The sequence below is a fragment of the Hylobates moloch genome, unplaced genomic scaffold (assembly GCF_009828535.3).
Source record: "Hylobates moloch isolate HMO894 unplaced genomic scaffold, HMol_V3 SCAFFOLD_10, whole genome shotgun sequence".
NCBI lineage: Eukaryota > Metazoa > Chordata > Mammalia > Primates > Hylobatidae > Hylobates > Hylobates moloch.
Genome location: NW_026652285.1, coordinates 83532057 through 83556462, shown reverse-complemented (window position 1 = coordinate 83556462; position 24406 = coordinate 83532057). Strand labels below are relative to the sequence as shown.

At 37.0% G+C, this 24406-nt stretch overlaps 1 protein-coding gene across 4 annotated transcripts in view; it reads left to right on the top strand.

Annotated features, from left to right (window-relative positions):
* ECPAS (Ecm29 proteasome adaptor and scaffold) overlaps window positions 1–24406 on the top strand; it is a 127781-nt gene that overhangs the window by 55313 nt on the left and 48062 nt on the right. For all 4 annotated transcript variants that reach the window (XM_032164862.2, XM_032164861.2, XM_032164859.2 and 1 more), the window contains 16 exons: window positions 244–325; window positions 2709–2828; window positions 5060–5145; window positions 5392–5470; window positions 7675–7724; window positions 8729–8795; window positions 8886–9008; window positions 11309–11412; window positions 13428–13551; window positions 15099–15179; window positions 16829–17051; window positions 17497–17588; window positions 19331–19465; window positions 20333–20495; window positions 21246–21418; window positions 22799–22900. In XM_032164862.2, the coding sequence (XP_032020753.1) occupies window positions 244–325; window positions 2709–2828; window positions 5060–5145; window positions 5392–5470; window positions 7675–7724; window positions 8729–8795; window positions 8886–9008; window positions 11309–11412; window positions 13428–13551; window positions 15099–15179; window positions 16829–17051; window positions 17497–17588; window positions 19331–19465; window positions 20333–20495; window positions 21246–21418; window positions 22799–22900 (1804 nt within the window). The remainder of the gene's footprint in view (window positions 1–243; window positions 326–2708; window positions 2829–5059; window positions 5146–5391; window positions 5471–7674; window positions 7725–8728; window positions 8796–8885; window positions 9009–11308; window positions 11413–13427; window positions 13552–15098; window positions 15180–16828; window positions 17052–17496; window positions 17589–19330; window positions 19466–20332; window positions 20496–21245; window positions 21419–22798; window positions 22901–24406) is intronic.

Below are 24406 nucleotides of genomic sequence, written 5' to 3'. Positions count from 1 at the left end.
AGCCGACTAGATTCCAGCCTGGGCCACAGAGGGAAGAAAAGAAAAGAAAAAAGAAAAGAAAGAGGGAAGGAGGGAGGGAGGGAGGAAGGAAGGAAGGAAGGAAGGACAGTGTCAATTGCCCATTTCATTTGTGTGTTTCTAACATTTTCTTTTGTTAAGAAATGTTGGGGCTATAATTTTTTTGAAATCACTGAAGGAGGAGGAAAAAATAATTTTAACAACCTGTTTTGAAACCTTTCATAGCTTAATTGACTGGAATAATCCTGCCATCATTAATAAGATGTACAAGGTGTACCTTGGAGATATACCACTGAAGACAAAAGAGGTAGGGGTTGTTTTGATTTATTCTCACATCAGCGTAAAAAGTAGTTTGTTGACATGAACTATATATTTATACATTTTTTTCTAGTTTCATTTAAGCTGAATCTGTGCTATAACAAAATGCTAGGTTTAAGTCATGCTAGTTAAGATGAATTAAAACCTGGTAATTTAGTTTACTGGATCTGGTGTTGTGAATTCGGATTCCTAAAGAACAATGACAAACTGTCTAGAGTAGGGATTGACAAATTTTTTCTGTAAATTTTGTAGGCTTTGCAGGCCTTATGGTTTCTCACGTTGCAGCTGCTCAACTCTTATAACATGAAAGCAGCCATAGGCAATACATAACGGAATGAGCATGATTGTGTGCTGGTAAAACATTGTGGATACTGATGCTTGAATTTCGTGTAGTTTTCATGTATTACAAAATATATTCCCTTGATATTTTTTAACCATTAAAAAATGCAAAAATGATGCTTAACTCATAGACCTTATCAGAATAAATGGTGGGCCAGATTCGGACTGTGGGCTATAGTTTGCAGACTTCTGGTCTAGAATCTAGAACAAAAGATGGGTTCTTGTAAAGCCTCAAAGTAAGACCTTTGCCTTAATAACATGAGGTCTTTTTAGTTCACTGTGTTTAAAAGTATTCCAGGTCCAAACCCAGACATACAAGGATTATTTGTTTGCATGCTTACATTCTTGCTCTTTTTTGTTTGAGATGGGGTCTAGCTATGTTGCCTAGGCTGGACTTGAACTTGTGGGCTTAAGCTGTGCTCCTGCCTCAGCCTCTTGAGTAGCTGTGACTACAGGTGCATGCCACTGCACGTGTCTGCTTTTTTGCTTTTTAAACCATAAATAGTTGTTTTAAAAATCAGTATTAGCCCTGGTTAGATTAGATTGAGTGTGGTAAAGCAGAAATAACAATGAATTGGGAATCAGGACCTCTGAATTCTAGCCCCAAATGGCTATAACACATGAATGTGTTGGGGAGGAAAGGTTTGGCTGATCACATAACTTTTCCTGGCCTCATGTTCTTCATGTAGAAAATGAAGGGGTTGGATTAGATTAGTGGTTCTCACAGTGTGTTCCATGGACCTTTTTAGGGTCACAAAAAACGTTTTAGGCAGTCTGTGAAGGCCTTTTCTTTTTGTACTGTGTCAATATTTGCACTCATGGTACAAAAGCAATGGTGAGCGTACTTGCTAGGTTCCTACCACACATCAAAGCCATGTCACCAGATGACTAACAGTCATTCTATTCTTCAGTGTTATGTACTCATTTAAAAAAAAAAGAGAGAATAAAACTCAGCTTTACTTAAGAACATCCTTGATGAAACAGTAAAAATGACTTTACTTGAAGAGTAGAAAGGCAAATTATAGCTACTGAGATGGGTATTTGGCACACATTTTCTCTAAAAGGAAAAAAATGAACTTGTTACTTCAAGAAAAACAACATGATTTATTGGCAATGATAAAAGTTAGCTTTTAAGCAAAAATTAGAATTTTGAGAAACTTGTATTCACCACAGTGATTTGATAGCTTATCAGTACTTAGTGGATTTTTCTGATGTGATTAGAACACAGGTGATATGAGCACAGGCTTTGTAAAAAAAATTTATGTATGAAGAAACATTTACTTAACTCAGTGAGCCAGTATTGTGCACATGAGGAATGATGTTACAAAAGTGTATAAGGACAAGGGAGCCATTCAGAGTAAGATAACCAGTGGAATATAGTATAAGAGTATACAAAAGTTCATTGATATGGTTTCAACTCCAAATTGCAACTAACCTTTTTTTTTTTTCATTTTTTAAAAATAAGCAATTAACTGTTAAGAAATTATTACTTGTCAAGTTTTGGTGTAGTATCAAAAAAGAATATCCACAATTACCTAAGAAAGCTAAAATCATCTCTACTTTTCCAGCCACACATATCTGTGCAAGCTAGGTTTTTGTTACTTACATCAACCAAAACAATGTATTATAGTAGATTGAATACAGAAGAATATATAAAAATTCATTTCTCTTGTAGTAACATTGAAGAGATTAGTAGACAATGTAAAACAGTGCTTCTCCCTCAGTACAATTTTTTTTTGCTTTGGAAAATAGTTATTTTTTATGAAAATGTTAGTTTTGAAAATAATGAGTTTATTAATAATTCTGAGTAAACAAATATGTTAAAATTTCTCAGTTTTAATTTCCAGTATAGTAAATATTGATAGATTACACAGATATAAACAGAAGCTCTTTGGAGAGTTCAGTAATTTTTAAGAGCGTAAAGGGATCTGAAACAAAGTTTGAGACACCACTGATATAGATGAATTCTCATGACATTTTCAGTTCAAAATAATTTTGAATTGCTGAGTTATAATCAAGCATATTTTCAACAGGGTGCCGTTCTGAAGCCAGAGTTGAAAAGGGACCCTGTCAGTACGAGAGTCAAGTTAAAGATTGTCCCCCATCTCCTCCGCTCTAGACAAGCTGCTGAAACGTTCCCAGCCAACATTCAGGTAATTTGTTTTTTCCAGAGAATATTGGCCTGTCTGCAACTTTTATGTCTATTTAATTAGAGAAAGAACTGTGTTAATGTATATTCAGTGGGTAGGTTGATGTATATAACAAGATTAATGAGATTCTTTTTTTTAATCTTAAATTTGCTGCAGTATGATTTTTAAAAAATTATCAGAAAATATATATAGGTTGAGCATCTCTAATTAGAAAATCTGAAATCCTAAATGCTCCAAAGTCCAAAATTTTGTACTGACATGATGCTCCAAGTGCACAATTCCATACCTGGTCTCATGTGATGGATTGCATTAAAACAGTCAAAACTTTACTTCATGCACAAAATTATTTAAAATATTGTATAAATTACCTTCAGGCTATGTGCATAAGGTGTATAGAAAATGTCAATGAATTTCATCTTTAGATTTGGGTCTCATCCCCAGGATATCTCATTATGTATGTACACATATTCCAAAATCTGAAAAAATCTGAAATCTCAAAACACTTCTGATCCTAAGCATTTCCAGTAAGGAACACTTAGCCTATACTATATATGGCTTCCATTTATCTTAAATGTATGGTAATAATCCCTTTCAAATAAGGTTTTTTTTTAATGTGTGGCTTTTCTCCAAAAATGGTATCATTAGCAACTTAGTCACTTAAATGAAAAAGCTGAGTCATCCTTATGAAAGCTCACTTGAAGGCAGTGGCCAAATCCTCTTGATTTCATCATCTTAATGTCTTCACTTCTCTATGCCTGTAATGCTGATATTAATTCAAACTGTTACTTCTTGTTTTGGTTATTGCAGTATTCTTTTAACTTACCTTCCTGCCTCTAGTCTTGGCCCACATCCAGTCTGTTTTCTTTTTCTTTGCTTGTTTTTTTTTTTTTTTTTGAGACGGGGTCTCACTGTGTTGCTCATGCTGGAGTGCAGTGGCACGATCTTGTCTCACTCAGCCTCTACCTCCTGGGCTTAAGTGATCCTTCCACCTCAGCCTCCCGAGTAGCTAAAAAAAAAAAGTCTATTTCAAATAATGTAGCACTTGGTTATATTTTGTCCTTGTCTTTTTGTGGTTTTTTTGGAGACAGAGTCTTGCTGTACCACCCAGACTGGAGTGCAGTAGTGGTATGATCTCGGCTTACTGCAGCCTCTGCCTCCCAAGCTCAAGTGATTCTCCCATCTCCGGGCCTCCCAGGTAGCTGGGACTACAGGCACGTGCCACCACGCCTGCTAATTTTTGTATTTTTTTGTACAGATGGAGTTTCACTTTGTTGCCCAGGCTGGTCTAGAACTCCTGGGCTCAAGTGATCTTCCTGCCTTGGCCCCCCAAAACTGCTGGGATTTTTTTTTTTTTTTTTTTTTTAAGTGAGACAAGATCTTACTATGTTGCCCGGACTGGCCTTGAATGCTTGGGCTCAAGTGATCCTCCTGTCCCAGCCTCCCTAGTAGCTGGGACTATAGGTGTGAGCCACCATGCCTGGCTCTGTATCATTTTAATGTGTGTACCTCTTAACTCTTCAACAAGATTGAGTGCTTGTTCTTTTTTATATCTCTTGGTACCTAGCACAGTGGCAATTATAAAGCAGATACTCAATACTAGTCCGTAACTCACATGTTATTATTAAATAAGATCAGACTACTGCTGGCAGTTTTAGGAACAAGAGTGTATAGATTTTTTTTTTTTTTTTTTTTTTTTAGTGTAAGTAATCTTTGTCATAAAAAGGAACTTGAGGGATTTAGATATTTTTGATGTTGATGGTTAATACTGAACTTGCTAGATGCTGCACAGGACTCATCTACATGATCTTTTTGCCTTCTAGATGTGGTTTCATAATACTTGAAGCACCTTTACCCCAATGGGACACTTGTAGAATATTTCTATTTGTATGTTTTCCCTGAAGCTTTTATTAGAATTTGTCCTGAATCATTTAATTAAGAAACATAGGGAATAGCTGAGTGGTCACCCACTGCAGTGTGCTCTTCGTTTCCTCACTGTGGAAGACCCACAATCTTTGCAGACTTGTGAGATCAACCATTGTGTTTGTTACTCCACAGACTATTTATAGGAGTTTCTGATTGGCTTTCTAAGTTGGTCAGCTAATAATGTGTATCTGCATTAATGTTGAAGAACAAGATGTAGTATGAAAGGTTTGCTGCTGAATTCTGATTACTATTCAAAAATATTAAATTCTTATTTTTGTTAATTGATGTTCTAAACTCTTCCTTTCACATAGGTGGTGTATGATGGACTTTTTGGTACAAATACAAATTCAAAGTTAAGAACATTATCCCTGCAATTTGTGCATCATATTTGTATAACGTAAGTTTTTAACTATTTTAACTATAAAGTTTTCAAGCTGCTGGAATGATCGAGTGCTTCAAGTATATCTTTTTACTCATCTTACCTAGAAAGAAATCATGTTTGCTCATCTTTAAAAATTTTTGTATTTTAATAGATTATTTAACTTATTTCTGTTTTGTTTCTCATTATTTTATGTAATCATCCGTAAAGATATGTAGTTATGAGATTCTTATCTTGCTTTGTGTATGTGTGTTTTATTTAAAGCTGTCCAGAAATCAAGATTAAGCCATTAGGTCCAATGCTTTTGAATGGCCTCACCAAGCTAATCAATGAATACAAAGAGGTAAGTGACTTGTCTTTTAAATTTTATCAACATTTTGTATCTTACATTATTTTCTATAATATTTCTGGTCTGTCAATGTAGTTAGTTAAGTTTGTTAAAGTTTAATTGTTCCTTAACATTTTTACTTGAAATAGTACAAATTTCAGAAATTACTGCCCTTTTTTGTTTTTTTTGGGGGGAAATACTTAAAAACTGATATGAGGTCTTACTGTATCCTTTTTTTTTTGAGACGGAGTTTTGCTCTTGTTGCCCAGGCTGGAGTGCAATGGCATGATCTCGGCTCACTGCAACGTCCGGCTCCTGGTTCAAGTGATTCTCCTGCCTCAGCCTCCCGAGTAGCTGCCACCACCACACCCAGCTAATTTTTTGTATTTTTAGTAGAGACGGGGTTTTACCATGTTGGCCAGGCTGGTCTTGAATTCCTGACCTCAGGTGATCCGCCCGCCTCAGCCTCCCAAAGTGCTGGGATTACAGGCATGAGCCACCACACCCGGCCTGCTGTATCTTTAAATAGCATTTTTTCAGCCTGCACCTTTTGTGCTACTTCTAGCTATTGTGCAAAAATGGAATTAAAGGAATTGAAATTTATGTTGATTTCCATTTGTGACTATTTGGATTTGGCTTGTGTTGGGAAACTGTTAATTCTCAGGGGCTAAGATACTGTTTTTCCTTTAAATAAGGAAAACATTCCCTTTAAATAAGGAAAACATTCCCTTTAAATAAGGAAAAACATTTCCTTTAAATAAGGAAAAACATTATTTTCCTGGTAAATAATGGGGCTGAGATTTTAATGATTCAAAATTTTGTCAAAACATGCATTCAGTAAATTTTTGATTCCTTAAGCTAAATGGGATGAGGATTCCTTGGATTGTGGATTTTTGAATCCTATTTTTCCCTGCTGTGTTTCTCTTACTATAATATCTCCAGTATTTAAAAGGAATTTGCTTAAAAAGGTAATATTTCAAGAATTCATTAGTATTATTTTCCCCCGCCTAAGCTAAACATGAATGCATGTTTGCAATAGTATAGTGACATCAAGATCTTACCATCTGAAATTAGAACTAAGTTTGAATCCTAGTTTTGTTCTTTGGTGAGTTACTTAAATTCTTTGCACCTTCTTATTAAAAAAATGAAAATAATAATACTTCATTAGATTACTGTGAAGATTAAATGAGTTAATCTACCTAAATTGTTCACCATAGTCAAGGCACATTAGTAGGTATTATTAGTGAAAGGCACTTTATTTTCTGTGCAGCTGTGCTTTGGGGGTGGTAAGTAGGCCTGGTTCTCATAGCTTCTTTCTCCTATTGAGTGATGCTTGCATGGTTAAGATCTAGGGGACCGCTCAGATTATTTTATGGCATAGATAGTGAAGTGCTTTAGAGTCATTGGTAGAAATAAAAATGCGCTGGGGCTTTTGGGGAGAAGCTGTGTATTTAAATATAAGTTAGAGAGGCCAGACAAACCACAGGGTGTGAGCCCCCTTACCTGCAGGTGACATCTGCATGTCTTCCCAACAGATGAATCCATAAGAGTAGCCATTTAGATGTGGAAGGGCAAATCCTACATAAACTTTAACTGGTAGAAGTTTATTGTGTTCTGAGTAATCAGATTATTAGTTTTCGTAAAACCATGTAAAACTCTATCTGTATCTTGAGGAGAGAACCTCACTAATTCACCTGGTGACTATGACCCTGTTAATTTTTTATGGTAGAAAATATGATAGGAAGCTGTTCATTACAGTGTAGATTTTTAGAAAATCACACTACAGTTTATTGCAATTTTGGTGAGAGATGGAGGATCCTAGTCTGTTGGACCAGTGATGTATTTTCTAATGAGTTAAAATGTTTTTTAGTGTGTTGAAGGTGAACTTTGGTGTTTGGAGGTTACATAGTGTTGAAATACCTTGAACTCAGCACCAGCTAAGAGAAACCTTTCATATCTATGACCACCGCATTTTCTTTTTGGAGCGATTGGGGATGCAAGGTTTTGTCTTGTTTTTCCTTTTAGTAGTGTGATGGATTCTGGGTTTGGACATTTTTGTTGTTGTTCAGGTGCTAACACCATGTAATTAGACAGAGTGAGACCTAGGTTTAATAAGGAGTAAAATAATGCATGTAATTGCAGCGAAAAGGTTTTACTGTTTACTGTATTTTTTTGTTTTGTCTGTTTTTTGTTCTTTCTTTTCTTTTTTTAATTTCAAGGATCCTAAACTACTGTCAATGGCATATTCAGCTGTTGGAAAACTCTCCAGGTGAGTAAACTCTTTTTTAGTGAGAGATATGGTGTTGGTAAACAGAGAAAAATTATATGGCATTTAATAATGGTGGAGAATAAATTTGTTGTGATTCTGAAAGGCAATGTATTTAATGGTCATAGGTTGTTTAGAAATGTCTTCTGTGTGGAAGGAAAAAGATGTGAGACATTTTAATTTACATTTGAAGGTATGTTACTGTATTAAATGGTGGTCTTGAAATGAGAGTTTGAACTTAATTGTGTCATAATGGGTTACTTTTTTTGTACCCTGGAGACTTTCTATTGACCTTAAGTGTTTTTGTTGCTACTTGGCACTAATCTTTATAAACCCAGTGATCAAGGTTTTTCTAGTGATTCTCTTTTCTGAGAATGGTGTTTATGATTCTGAGTGGCCCTGACAGATTTTTTTTTTCTTCTCAATGTGATTTCCTCATTCCAGTTCCTCCTGGCTTCATCTTCCTTCACTGTATTTTAAAGCAGGGAGATAGAGATGAAGCATCCTCAGTGGCACCATGTGCTGCTTCCACCCCCAGTGCAGGTTTTGTGCTGGCCTGTGTAGACCAGGTCTTGCTCTTCTCTACAGTGAAAGGAGCTTTGGGGTTTGGAAGAAAGCCACCCCAGATCAGTGGATATAGTGCACGGTTGTCAGCCAACCTTGTCCCTTGTCTGTTGGCATGAAGTAACAAAGCCCCTTTCAGCGACAGTCATTAGTTTAGATCACAGTTTGGTCTTATCTAATTTCTTCATGTTAAAATCAGAAATGTTAACTGAATGCATGGAATATTATAGAGGGGATATTTGGAAGATGTGCGTATTAATCAAGGGTTATTTGGATTAAATAATTAAATACTTAGAAAAAATTTTGGCTCTCGGAGGAGGTGATATAATGATGCTGACCTTGTCTTCAGAGAGTTCAGGAAAATTTGTGTTTAGGTTCATTTTTTCCCTTTTTCATCTCTTAGAAATTTATGATAGTAACAATATTTTTACATTCTTTTGCAGTCGAATGCCGCATTTATTCACTAAGGATATAGCTCTTGTGCAGCAGCTTTTTGAAGCCCTTTGTAAGGTAGGGAAACAGCTGTTAAGTTTATGCTTTCTATTTGGATGTTCCCCTGGGAACCCAACAGGGAGGGAAACATTTTTATCATCTTTATAGGAAGAGCCTGAGACTCGACTTGCTATTCAAGAAGCTTTATCTATGATGGTTGGAGCGTATAGTACTTTGGAAGGGGCACAGCGAACTCTCATGGAGGCACTTGTGGCTTCATACTTAATAAAGGTAGGTCTGTGTGAACTACAAAGCCTGGGTAGTATATGGTTTACATTTTTAAGAACAAAATTTGAATTGCTACTTAAGTGTTTTGATAATTAAGATGAATATTTGCTTTCACTTGGGCCGTGATTTAGGATCTATTTTTAATTCTTCATGATGAAAATTTGACTTTAGGGGAGAAGCAGTGGTAGTATTCATAGCGATGCTTATGTTTAGAGCTTTCCATGTGGGAAAACTATTCTTAATGCCATGTCCTCCGAGTTAGAAGTGTTTGGTCTTTGTAACTGGTAGCTGAGCACTACTGTCTGCTGGGGTAGAGTTTGATAGGTAACATTTTCAGAGAAAAGCAGAAGGGATGAAAGACAAGTTCCATATGTCAAAGTGAGTCTTTAGGAAGTGAGCCAGTACTATCATACATGTTCTTCTTCCTCTGGTCCTCGTTATTTGGTTTTCAGGGGAATTTGTAGGAGGATTTTGAATATCTGTAGATACATAAACACACACATATATATATGTAATATGTAAAATATTATATATTTGCTTTAGTCAGTTCTTTGTCCCACATTTTTAGGAGTAGAAAGAGAGGGAGATTGGAAGACAGAATGATACTAAAAAGTGTCAGTGAGATTAATATAAATTGTGTCCTAATGGAATTAGACTGACATGATTTAATATTTTGAGGGAATTTTAAATGTTCAGAAAGGTATCTGCTTCCTATTAAAATATGACAGAGTTAAATGTTCTATTATATACATTCAGAAAGCTTACTATGATGGAGTCCTATTGTCAAGTGCTCTTAGTGTGCAGTGCATGTGGTTCATGGTCATACATTATGGACAAAGGTGTGTAGGCATATTTGGAAGCTCATTAGAATAGAATACTTAAACTTTCTCTAGGTAACTTTACAAGGAAGTGTGATGCTTGTATAAACACTTATAGATACTGGTTCTATGCATGCAGATCAAATCATGTAACACTATTACCAAGACAAAGCTAATTTCTTTTCACAGACAACATTTAAAGCAACCAAATTCTAGGTTAGTTATGTAATTTAGGCTAGTCTTTAATATCCTCACTCTTTAATGTAGTGCAAGGAATGCTAAATAGCAAGAATACCAGAATGAGTGGGACAATATATATATTTTTAGTGTCTCTCCTATTTCACTTATGTTTGTGGCTAGAGGAGTGACCTGGGGAAGGTACATAAGAATAAAGCTTTAGGCCCGGCACGGTGGCTCATGCCTGTAATCCCAGCACTTTGGGAGGCTGAGGTGGGTGGATCACAAGGTCAGGAGATCGAGACCATCCTGGCTAACATGGTGAAACCCTGTCTCTACTAAAAATACAAAAAGTTAGCTGGGCGTGGTGGCGGGCGCCCGTAGTCCCAGCTACTCAGGAGGCTGAGGCAGGAGAATGGCGTGAGGCCGGGAGGTGGAGGTTACAGTGAGCCGAGATTGCGCCATTGCACTCCAGCCTGGGTGACAGAGCGAGACTCCGTCTCAAGAATGAAGCTTCAGCATGGTGGTGGGCACCTGTAGTCCCAGCTACTCGGGAGGCTGAGGCAGGAGAATGGCGTGAACCCGGGAGGCGGAGCTTGCAGTGAGCCGAGATAGCGCCACTACACTCCAGCCTGGGCGAAAGAGTGAGACTCCGTCTCAGAAAAATAAATAAATAAATAAATAAATAAATAAAGCTCCAGGATCAGTAGATTATAAAACTACTTTTCTGGTTGAACTCTGTAGTTATAGATTATTAATCTCAGTTAATTGAATATATTTCTGTAGTTGAAACTGCTTTGGAGTCAGTTTCAACTTTAGAGCTAATCTGAGAACATTGGAAGTATTTTGCTTCAAATTGGTGGGGATTCCAAGTAGGCTCTGTTTGTAATTTCTGCAAAATACCTGAGTTTCACTCATGTGACTGACAGTTTGAGAGTTGGGGTGGCAGAGGTGGTGGCTAGAAACTGTCACAGTGACCCTGGTTCCAAGGTTTGGGCTGAGGATGTGCAGAGATTCTCTAGTTATGGCCTTCGGAGGTCTTCCTGCTTTACCTGGAGGATCCTCTAAAATTATAAGAATACTCTTTAAGTAATGCCACTGTCCGAAAGACTTAAACAACATGATTAAAGATCTTGAACAAATGATTTAATTTATTTAGATACACATTTACTAAAATGTCACCTTAGAATTTTGAATCGTTTACAAGAAGACTCATCTTGATTGGAATGAATGGCTGGTAATTGATTTTTTTTTTTCCTTTTTCTTTTTTGGATCTGGGTGATCTGTGTATGTTTACACATCAAATAGCCTGAAGTTCAAGTTCGACAAGTGGCTGTGAAATTTGCCAGCACGGTGTTTCCCTCAGATCATATCCCTTCCAGATATTTGCTGCTACTGGCTGCAGGAGATCCGTAAGTTTCAAAAGGTGTTAATTTGAATTTTGGTTTATTTTGAATTTATTTGAAAATTACTAAAAGTTGTATTGTTTACAGTGTTGGTCTATCTATGAAATTTAGAAGCTATTTATTAAAGAAAGTATGGCTCTTGATGTGATATAGACCTGTACTTATATACCTATATATTTATATAATAATACGAATATTACATGTGTATCTGTATATAATATATATTATGTAGATATATGTGTAATATATGATATATAGCTAATACAGAAAATGCTTATGAAATGGTCAAGTGTAAATAAAGCAGATTATATAATTGCATGTGTAATATAATTATATCTCTAAAAACAAGCCCTGTGTAGGGAGAAAAAGGCTAATGTTGATGGTTTGACATATATATTAATATTTTATTAAATATGGAGTATCATTTTATATTTATATACTTATATTTTTAAATGAGGTATAAGTTGCATTTTATATTAATGAATTATACTACTGCATTTTCTAGAGTGTATAATGCATTTTAAAAGAATGTTTAAATGGTTTTGAAATTGGGACATGCCTTTAAAAGTCATGTACATATAATGAAATATATGTGGACATGTTAAAACAACTCTTTTCAAATCTGTTACATATCTTATAGTCAATGCCATCTTAAAATCCATGCAGCACTCTATTTCATAATATTAAACCATTACTACATTTAACGTTTAGAATTTTTGCATCCTGTAAGTGAGATTCTTGTATATGTTTTTCTTGTTTGTTATCAGGGATAGCCTTATTTGGGAAGATGAAAAGCCTCATTTATACTGAGGAATAGTTTAAATAAAATTATGCGTTCTGTGATGATTTGAACACCCTTGCCCATAAACTTTTATGGTCCATTTTTTAAAAATGGGTAATTCCTTGATAACTGTTTCAGTGTTCTAGTTGGCCAACTGTGTGCCCCTCATGCCATTTATTTTCTTTACTATAAGTTGTATATATTTTGCTGTTATTTGTTTGGTTGGTATTTTAATTGGACATCACAGGTTATTACCAGGCCCTGATTTTTGACTTCTGATCTTGGCTGCTGCTTCTCATAGAGCACATTTCAATCTGGTTAAAGTGGCTTTGGATTGTTAATGTTGATTCTGGTGCTCTGTTGCTTCTTAATTTTTTTACATTAGTTTCCCAACCACAGGCCAGATGTACTGGGGTCTGGCAGCCAAGGTGTCAGTTCATGTTAGAGCAAGGATTCAAGTCTAGGGAGTTGGACTTCCAAATAGAGCTCTTAACTGCTATATCTTATTCTGTAAGTGCTGAAAATTGTTTTTATTTAAGAAACCAAAACCAAAGCCTAACTAATTCAACAGTTTTCCTTCTTAGGTTAAAACCGTTCAGGTCAAATGAAAATCCTCTGACAGCTTAAGGAATTATTTATTAATTCTTTCTTTTCGACCCTTTATCTGTTGTTTGGAAAATGAGACATGATCAGAGGCAGCTGAACAATTAAAAGGCCTCTATGTGGTATCTGGATAAGACTATTGCTGAGATCAGTCTCTAGGTGGTCTGAAATTGGTTGGGGTTTGTATTTTTACACTTTAATGTCACTTATCAGTTATTAGTTGTACAGAAGTGTAGCTGAATACATAGAGATGTAAGAGTTTGGGTGGAGTGTGTAGGCCACTGGATAGTCACTGAATTTTAAAATATGTATTATAGTTGTTTATGATTTAACTCTACGAGGTAAAGCATACACATATAAATTTACATAATAATTTACTTAAAGTACCCTATCTTGTTTTTTAATGTGAGTCAAATTCAAAGATGTAAGCCAGATGACTTCCGAGCCTCATGCAATTTCTAAAAAGAAGTGATTTCTTACAATGTGTTATGTTGACTCTGCTTAGATAGCCAAGAATGTATTTAAGACATTTTCTGAGAACTCTGGCTGCCAAATAAAATTGCTGTTCTTATTCTTCAAATGATCATTTCCAATTGGTGACATTTATTTTTTATTCTTATTTGTCTTTTTCTGAAAGACGTGAAGAAGTTCATGGAGAAGCACAACGTGTTTTAAGGTGTCTTCCAGGTAGAAACAGAAAAGAAAGTACTTCTGAGCAGATGCCTTCCTTCCCAGAAATGGTTTATTACATCCAAGAAAAGGTATGGCATGCAACTTAAGGTAATTAGTCTAAATCGTAATGGATAATGAAAATAAAAACATTCATCTTTAAAGTGAAAAATGTAATCACTAAATGTTGACCCATAAAATTTCTTTTTTTCTTTTTCTTTTCTTTTTTTTTTTTTTGAGATGGAGCTTCGCTCTTGTTGCCTAGGCTGGAGTGCAATGGCATGATATCGGCTCATTGCAAACTCCACCTCCTGGGTTCAAGTGATTCTTCTGCCCCAGCTCCCGAATAGCTGGGATTATAGGCGCCTGCCACCAAGCCCAGTTAATTTTTTGTATTTTTAGTAGAAACAGTGTTTCACCATGTTGGCCAGGCTGGTCTTGAACTCCTGACCTCAGGTGATCCACCCGCCTTGGCCTCCCAAAGTGCTGGGTTTACAGGCGTGAGCCACCATGCCCAGCTGACTCATAAAGTTTCTAGCATTAATACTTACAATAAGAAGGAGATACAAAGTGAGGAAAAAAAATTATAATCCTCACCTGTAATTGATCTGTTTTGCCTAAACTTGAATTACTTATAATTCCTTTCATGCTTGGCGACATTTTGGCTGTGTTAAATATTTTTTCCCTTAATATGACATGCTTAAAAATACATCTCCTTTTTAAAAAAATTTTTTTTTTTTTTTTTTTTTTTTTTTTGAGACAGGGTCTTGCTCTGGTCACCCAGGCTGGAGTGCAGTGGTGTGGTCTCAGTTCACTGAAACCTCCACCTCCCAGGCCCAAGTGATCCACCCTCCTCAGCCTCCCGATAGCTGGGACTACAGGTGTATACCACCACGCCTGGCTAATTTTTGTGTTTTTTGTAGAGACAGGGTTTTGCTATATTGCCCACGCTGGTTCTCCTTTTTATTTTTAAGGGCACTCTTTAGGGTAGTATAAGTTTAAGGATGCTTCAGGGAACAATTCATGTTCTTCCCACCATGTTCATAAGAGAGCATCCCATCTGCTTTTGTAAGTCTTTGCTTTTGCACAGTGTTTTCTGCTGGTAGATCCAAGATATTGGCAGTAATGACCATCAACCCCCTCCAGGCCTTGACTGTGTCCCACTTTGCCGGAGGACATCTTCCTACCTTTTACCTCCAATGGTGATCCTAACTCTTTGCTAGGTAGGCACCTTAAGGGAGTTGAAGGTCAGTATGTAGTGGCCATGATTCTGTTTTCCACATAGCAGCACAGTCTATTTGTGGTCAGAAGATTATCTGCTTGTAGTTTCCTCCTACTTTCATTATTAATGAAAATAAATGGCATGCAGTGACCTGAGATGACCATATTAGTAGATGTCTGGAATAGGTTTATTATTTTTAAACAAACCAGAACAAACATGGAAAAAGGGCAACACATTTGTCATTTAGTGTGTGAGGAACATGCACGATCAGCATGGTTAATAGGAAAGTGGAAAATGATCAGAAAAAGAAGCAAACTTAGGACATTTAGCTAGAAATACAGTTGTTTTTGAGTTGAGGAAGGGCAGGTATGCTTCATTTTTCAGTAATTCTGTCTGTTTTGGACTTTTTAAACTTAGGCTTCTCATCGAATGAAAACTCCAGTCAAGTACATGACCGGCACCACTGTCCTTCCATTTAACCCAGCAGCCTTTGGAGAGGTAGAACTTTCATATATTTCTGTTTACTTTTTGTAAGTGTTCTAAAAAGATCACACCACACCCAAAGAGGGGTCTGTCATTTTGTTGTGTTTTAGGTAAACCCATATTGTGGTGTCATTGTTCTTCATCGGGTTGCTTATTTAAAAAAACAGTATTGGGAAATTGGTATTATTTTAATTCATAGTGAAGTATGTAAGTATATTTATCTCAGTGAGATTCTTTTTGTGAAAAAACTGGATGTTCTGTAGTGATTACTGTTGGGATTTTGCAGCAAGTTAGATTTGGGTTTTAAAGCCAACGTGTTGTTGAGGTTGTTAGGGTTATTTAGTTTTGAAGGTTGGAGAGGATTAACTGATCACACTTATTAAGGGAAATTCTGTTTTTTTTAGATTACTGACTAGCACTAGGTAAATTACAAGAAGTAATCTTGTTCAGATTAAGAATATTCACAGTGAATTTGCTGCCTATCCTAGTTTAATGATCAATGAAAAAGCTTCCAGAGGACGGACTCCTTGGTAGCCTGTTTATATAAGGGTTGTTTTGTTTGTTTGTTTGTTTGTTTTTGAGAAGGAGTCTCACTGTGTTGCCCAGGCTGGAGTACAGTGAATGGTGTGATCTCAGTTCATTGCAACCTCGCCTTCTGGGCTCAAGTGAACCTCCTGCCTCAGTCTCCTGAGTAGCCAAGACTACAGGCGTGCACCACCACTCCTGGCTAATTTTGTTATCTTTTTGGTAGAGATGGGTTTCACCAGGTTTCCCAGGCTGGTCTTGAACTCCTGGGCTAAAGCAGTCCTCCTGCCTCAGCCTCCCAAAGTGTTGGGATTACAGGCGTGAGCCACTGAGTCTGGTCTATATCAGAGGTTTTTATGGTGTTGTCTATTTTTCTGTAGATGAATTGAACCCATTTTCTCAAATTCTTGTGTCAGTGGAGTAAACACAACTGGAATTCTACAGGAATAATAGGCCATTTGCTTCAGATTTCTGTCCTCTCTCACTGTCTGTCTCTCTCTCTGTCTCCGTCTCTCTCTCTCTCTCTCTCTCTCTCTCACACACACACACACACACACACACACACACGGCTTTTAAAAAATAATGATTTTTATTATAATTTTTAACTTTTAGGCTTGAGGGTACATGTGAAGGTTTTTTATATAGGTAAATATGTGTCGTGGGGGTTTGTTGTATATACTATTTCATTACCCAGATATTAAGCCCAATACCCCATAGTTATCTTTTCTGCTCCTCTCCCTTCTCCCACCCTCTCTCCTCAAGTAGACCCCCGTGTCTGTTGTTTGCTTCTTTGCATTCAGAAGTTCTTATCATCTAACTCCCACTTATAAGTGAGAACATGTGGTATTTGATTTTCTGCTCCTGCGTTGGTTTGCTAAGGATAATAGCCTCCAGCTCCAATTTCTGACTTTAAAAGTTCAGTTTGTATTTTAACAATCTTAAAAAATTCTTTGAATTTGCAAACCTTGTTACACAAATTTTGCTCCATTATGGCATATTTTCTGCCCTCTATGAGGATTGGAATAGCTTTATAAAGAAGTGCGGGTGAATCAAAACTAGAAATTGTTACTTTGAAGAGTACCTTCCCACACTGACTTTTCGAGAAGCTTATGCAGTCTTCCTCTCCGTTCTGTTTGTAGATCGTTCTGTACTTGCGCATGTGCCTTGCGCACAGTGCGGGGGTGGTGCCCACCTCTCAGAGTTTGGCTGATATGCAGGATCATGCCCCAGCCATTGGACGCTACATACGGACTTTAATGTCAAGTGGGCAGACGGCACCCTCATCATCTAACAAGAGTGGGGAAACTAACCCTGTCCAGATCTACATTGGCCTGCTTCAGCAGCTGTTAGCAGGTGTTGGAGGTAGGAATTTGTGATGCGAAGGAAAGATATTAAAGCACTTAAGCAAAAATCTAATTTTAAACTTAGCTAAGAATTTATAGCAAAATTATTCTTTCTCTTCACTTCTGTAACTGAACATTAGCCTTTGTTTCTTTTTTAAACTCATCTGATTCATTCTGGATACACTACTTCTTTTTTCAGAAAGAAATGCTAACAATAGATAAATACATTTTTACTTTGGAAGTGGATGTGAAGAACAGGATATCTTTTTTATAGATAGCTCATCTGTAAATTTGCTGTAGTGAATCACATACTATATTTAGGTTGTGTAGGTTTTTTTTTTTTTTTTAATAGAACCGAAAGAATGCGTGCTAAAGCAGTGGCCTTATACTTTAAAGGAATTTAGTGATCCCTGTATGTTCATTACTTTTCTTGAAATTTAAAGTGGTTCTGAATTCTTATTTAGGTTTGCCAGTTATGTACTGTCTATTGGAAGCTGTGTCAGTGTATCCAGAAAAGCTGGCTACCAAATTTGTAGACAAAACAGAATGGATAAAGGTATGTTCTGCATGTACCTTTTTTAAAACAAATTCTATTTCAGACCTTAACCTCATGATTTCTTTTTCCTGCCAGCATCCCTGTGACCTTTTCTGCCTTTAGGTCATTTTGAAAACTCTCTCATCATCAGACACTTACTGGGAAGCATGTAGGTCACTATGTGTCATTGACACATCTGGAGGAGATTGGGAGATGAATTGAGAAGCATAGGATTAAAAATAAAATTCTGTTTCAAAAGTTTTTTTTTTTTTTTGAAAAAATAAGCAATAGATTTGTGTAGTTTAAATAAAAACTATGTAAAGTGTCTGCTTTACATAACCATCTCCAACCTACCCAAGCCTTCTAATTTTTGTCCTTTCGTCTCCCCTCTGACAAACATATGTAAGTCACCACTTACATATGGCATGCTTTCTAGAGTTTACTTAACGTACATACACATAAAAACATGCATTTAAAATTTTTGTCCCATCTTTTTATCAAAAGCAGCATACTATTCATACTGTTGTATACATTCTTTCACTTAATAGTAGAGAGATATTCCACTACAACTATGGAGAGAGCATCTTCTTTAACAGCCTCAGTTTTTATTGTATGAATGTACTATCATGTATTCTAGATCTTTATAGATGGTCATTTAGAGTACTTCCATTCTGCTGCAATGAATAATCTATCATCTTGCATATTGAGGAAGTATATGTTTTAGATGGATTCCCCAGAAGTGGAATAGCTGGATCAGAGGACATGTGTTTTTGTAATTTTCATAGATAATGTCATACCCTCCATGTGTGGTACCAATGTACACTTCTACCAGTCATGTATGAGGGTGTTCCTGTCCCATGGCCACACCAAAAGGGATGCCAGGCTTAGAAAATAAAAATACAAGATACTCAGTTAAATTTGAATTTCAGATAAATAATGAATAATTTTTTTTAGTGTAAGTATTGGCCCATACAGTTTTCTGTATCTCCATGTGCTACATATTGCGGTTCTTTTTTTGGAAAATACAGCTTGAATGATGGTAAAAATGTACAAATTATGTCTTTAAGTGTGAAAACATGAATGAAATTTACCAAGAGGTGTGAGTTTTGCACATTTCTGGATAGTCTGGTCTTAGGAAATTGCTTCTAGTTTAAAAAGGTTTTTTTATTTCTTATGAATATTGACTGATTTTAAAATGATTTTATAGTTTTTGAGCTTTGATGTTTTAGATGATAGGTGGTCATACTATAGTCAAAGGTCCAAATAGGGCCTGCCTCCTGTTTTTGTATGGTTTGCAAGCTAAGAATGGTTTTTACATTTTTAAATGTGGAAAAAAACATTAAGAAACGAATGACGTTTCATGCCACAAACATTGTCGGGTCCACATTTTACTGGAACCCAGCCACGCTCATTCGTTGTGTATTGTCTGTTGCTGCCTTTGTACTGCAGTGGCAGAATGGAGTAGTTGCAGCAGAGGCCAAATGGCCCATAAAGGCTTTTTGCTTTTTACAGAAGTTTGCTGACCCTTATTTTAGATCATCTGTGAATAAATTTCACCTGTTTTGTACTTGTGTATCTTTAATGAAAATGGACCTAAGATTTTGTTATATAATTCATTCAGCTTTCATTTTGTTTTCAAATAATGGCTTGCTTTTTTCTCAATATCCATCAACAGATTGAACATTCTTTTAATTTTAAAAGATGTTGTCATCAGGCACGTGGTTCTGTGTCATGTATATATTTGTTTTTTTTATACTGCTCAGAGTCTGATGAATAGCAGTAAAGAAGAAATGCGCGAACTGGCAGCATTGTTTTATTCTGTGGTGGTATCAACAGTGTCGGGGAATGAGTTGAAATCAATGATAGAACAGCTTATAAAGACTACAAAAGACAATCACGTATGTTATTTTGTTTTCATTTTTTTTGTGGGAGATAGGGTTTTATAAAAGGATCTAACTTATTTTTGATTTTTATGTTCTCATTTGTAAAATGAACTTATAAATTCCTTGCTTTTATGACTGTAAAGAGTAAATGAGATAGGTAATGCATTGGTTCAGTCAGGTCACTTAAAATACCAGTGCTGTGTCTGATAAGCACTGTTTTAGGTGCTAGGAGTACAGTGAGTCATAAATACATGAGAATCCCTGGTACAACAGGATGCTCAGAGCCTGTAGCCATACCAACGTGAACACACCTAATCTCATCTGATCTTGGAAACTAAGCAGGGTCGGGCCCGATGAGTACTGAAAGCAAGAAATGTTAGCTCCTTTTTTCTTCCTTATCTACTGCTGCCAGTGAAAAAACAAGTTTTACTTCACATAGTTTGTTGGTAACCTTGTGTTTGGAGGTTTTGGCAATTAGAAATAGGATGTGTTTATTGTCTTTCGTTGGCAATGGGAAGACATTATGTGTGAAAGTTATGATATTCTAGTTACATAAGTGCTGTAAGCTAGAAAGTGGCGTGGGAGCATGTAGGAGCATGTAGGAAAGTCATCTCACCCGGAATTGGAGTAGGCATGGAATTAGAGAATGTAAATCTTAAAGTGAATCAAGATTCAGCTTCTCAAAATTCCGTTAGAAACTCAAGGTTTCTCTTGTTCCCTAAGCTTGATGCATTAGCATCCAGTGAAACCTCGAGTGTTCACTTTATTCTTTAGCGTTATGTTTTGTTGGAGAGATGATCCTAGTAGACACACAGTTACTGCCATGTATTCTTGCGTATATGGGAGAGAGTCAGAGATTTGCTATTGTTTTGCTAAATTCAGAGCCCGGAGATACAGCATGGATCCTTGCTTGCATTGGGATTCACTGTGGGAAGGTATTTGGCTAAAAAGAAAATGAGAATGTCAGAGCAACAAGACCTGGAGAGAAATGCTGACACCCTCCCTGATCAAGAGGAACTCATTCAGAGTGCTACAGAAACAATAGGTAATTAATGTCTTTATGCCGACTTGGGTGTTGCAGTTTTTGAATTATGTTAAATTTTAATATGGCGTTTCAATTTCTTTTTATGGCATTGTACTTTAAAAGACACAAGCTTTTTCACGAAAAACTTACTTGATAAATTCTGTATTTTTAATAACAACGAAGGGTGGGTGTGGTGGCTCATGCCTATAATCTCAGTACTTTGGGAGGCCAAGGTGGGAGGATCACTTGAGTCCAAGAGTTTGAGACCAGTCTAGTCAGCATAGTAAATAAACAAAATTAGCCTGGTATGGAGGCGTGTACCTGTAGCCTCAACTACTGAGGAAGCTAAGGTGGGAGAATCACTGGAGCCTGGGAGGTCAAGGCTGCAGTGAGCCGTGATCATGCCACTGCACTCCCACCTGGGTGACAGAGCTAGACCTTGTATCAAAAAACCAAAACAAAACAAAGCAAAAAACAAAGCAATGCAAGCACTCTATTTTTTTTTCTCTACATTTTTTCCCTACATGTTTTTATAAACAGGGGTGATCCTATTATGGGAACAAATTTATACATTAAAAAAAATACTGCTGTATCCTATGTTGCCATGTTGTCTTTCCACTGAATAAATGTTAACAAATTGTCAACTAGAAGATACCGTACACTTTGATTTTATTTTGCCGTCTTAAAAAAAATCTTGAGTACATCACTGGTTGCTTTGGGTCATTAAAGATAATGGTATATAATTTTCTTTTTGGCTAAATGTGCTTACAGGCTCATTTTTGGACAGTACATCACCCCTCCTGGCAATTGCTGCTTGCACAGCCCTGGGTGAAATTGGCAGAAATGGTCCACTTCCAATCCCCAGTGAGGGATCTGGCTTTACCAAATTGCATCTTGTAGAAAGCTTACTAAGTAGAATACCTTCCAGTAAAGAAACAAATAAGGTAAGTTTTTTTCTTATTTCTTCCCTTCATGGAATTCTGTCTTTCTATGCATAAATGAGCAAAAACAAATTATAATGAGAATAGATGGCATTATAGCTGGAGGAAGGATTTAATGTAAAAATGGGTGATAAAGAAGCAAGTCTAAGTGTTTACTTTTGAGCTAGAGGTTATCTGTATACAATCTTATAGTGTGTACATCTTTTGACCCAGTCATTCCAATTTAGGTCTTTATAACTGTTAAGATTTGAGTGAAGTATTAAATTCATCAGGAAATAACTTTTGTCATGCAAAAGGTGTGTAATAAAATGTTAAGTAATTTTACGATTTTTTTGATTTTAGGCCAAATATAAATCCTAACCTCCTAAAGCCAGTTTTGTGATCAAAACACCTCAATTTTGAGGTGTAAGATGATTTAATGAGCAGAAATATCAGTTTACTACTACAAGTTTAATTGATACAATCTTTTTTCTTTTTTTTTTTGAGATGGAGTTTTTGCTCTTGTTGCTCAAGCTGAAGTGCAATGGCGCGATCTCGGCTCACTGCAACCTCCACCTCCCAGGTTCAGGCGGGTGATTCTCCTGCCTCAGCCTCCTGAGTAGCTGAGATTACAGGCGCACACCACCATGCCCAGCTAATTTTTGTATTTTTAGTAGAGATGGGGTTTCACCATGTTGGCCAGGCTGGTCTCGAACTCCTGACCTCAGGCAATCCTGCCCGCCTCAGCCTCCGAAAGTGCTGGGATTACAGGCTTGAGCCACCGAGCCTGGCCTAATTCCTATAATCTTAATCTTGGTCTAGCTACTGTTTAAAACTTTCTGAGAAGATATACAGTATAGGTTTTATTAGCTATTAACTAATCATTGCCAAACATTGTTAAGCACTTCTAATGTGCCAGAGAGTATGTTAAGTGCTTTGCATGCATTGACTGAATCTTCTAAAAGGTCTAGTGAAATAGGCACAGTTGTCATCTCTATATGAGATAACATGAGGAAACAGTCACAGAGAGGGGAAGTAACTTGCTTAAGGTCGCACACCAGTATAGGCTGAAATGGTGGAGATGTGATTTGGTCCTAGGTCCTCTGGGCCCAGAACCCACATTTTAAATAGTTACAGTTTGAAAGGTAATAAGCCTGGTTAAAGGCTTTCTTCTTTCTTCTTTTGCAGCTGTGGATCCTTAGTGGACTCAGATTTGTGTGTTTCTGCCTTCAATGACTTATAGACATACGACTGTAAAATTTGATGCTTTTGTAAAAACTTTTGCATTGATGTGTTAGATAGACTGCCCTTCCCTGTCATCTCATTTGGGAAATACTCTACTGGGGAAAAGCTATTATATACTCTGTTTTCTGTTTAAAAGAAAAAAATTTGGTGTTCTTCCAGATGAAAGAACGAGCAATCCAAACACTGGGATATTTTCCAGTTGGGGATGGAGATTTTCCTCACCAGAAACTCCTCTTGCAAGGTCTGATGGATTCTGTGGAGGTATTTATATTGCTACCTGATTGTTAGTTATTCAGAGAATAACTAGGTGCAGTTTTGCATGCTGCGAGATTTTTAATTAAGCATTTACTCGTTTATTCACCAGATAGTTGAGTACTAGTTTTGTGCTCATCACTGTGCTAGGCATAGCATTGACTAAATCACCTATGAGGGAAAGACCTTTTCTTAAAATTTTTGAGCAAAGCACGGTGCAGTGTGGGTAGAAGGGGAAACATATCCACATAGCCCGTCAGCCAGAAGTGTGGAGTGAGCCACTAAAAAACATTAGTTCTTGAGTGTTTCAGTTGGCATTTCAGTTGTTTTCAAGTCTGACGATTTAGCTTCTGTCCTCTAGATGCCTAGTGTTTAGTGGAGAAGACCTACAAGTAGGCAAATGCCAAGATAGTGTACTAAGTGTCTCAGCATGGCCTGATCTGGCCCTGCTTTTCCTAGCCTTGATTCTTGACACTCACTCACTTTCTGTATACCATCCTCTTTGGCTGCCTTGCACTGAGCTTTTGAAAGCCTCCTACTTCCTTCTCAGCTTGTTGCTGTGCTCCTTGAAAAGCCTTCCCTGACCCATCATACTAGGGTAGATTCTTTAGTTACTTGTGCCGTCATGTCTCTCATTCTTTTTCTTCACAGCATTTATCACAGTTTCTAATTGCCCACTAGACTGAATGCAGACTCTGTTTTGCTTACTGCTATAAAACAAGTGCCTAGCAGTGTGATTGGTAATAGTGGGACCTCAGTAAATATTGGCAGACTAAGTAACTGTATGAAGAGACATTTGCATGTAAGGCAGTGGAATCACAAAGGAAGGTGTAATTCTGTCAGGAAGAGTTAGTGTATGTCTTTGGAGGAGAGGTTTCTGCTGGGCCTTAAAAGATGGAAGGAGGGGGAGAGAATTGAGGCTAAGGACTGAGGCACCTGAGTAATTGAGCCGATATTAGTCTGGATTCTGAATTCAGTATTTTTAAAGTGAATTTTTTAAGACAATCTAGGTCTCCTGGGATGTCATTAACATTGTAACCACTTGGAGAGAAACTTATGATGCTGATTTTCTCATCTTTTTCCTGTTTTAAATTCCTCAGTGAGGTGGGTTTCTTCTAGGTTTGTTTTTTTTTTTTTCTGAGATGGAGTTTCGCTCTGTCTCCCAGGCTGGAGTAAAGTGGCGCGACCTTGGCTCACTGCAACCTCCGCCTCCCGGGTTCAAGCAATTCTCCCTCGTCAGCCTCCCAAGTAGCTGGGATTACAAGTGCACACCACCACGCCTGGCTAATATTTGTATTTTTAATAGAGACAGGGTTTCACCATGTTGACCAGGCTGGTCTTGAACTTCTGACCTCAGGTGATCCACCGGCCTCGGCCTCCCAAAGTGCTGGGATTACAGATGTGAACCACTGCACCCAGCCTGTTTTGTTTTGTTTTTTTAATGAAGGCTTGTCTGGATTCTTAACTTACTTTTAATGCCATTATTTTAAGAGTTTAGAAATACATGAAAAGCTA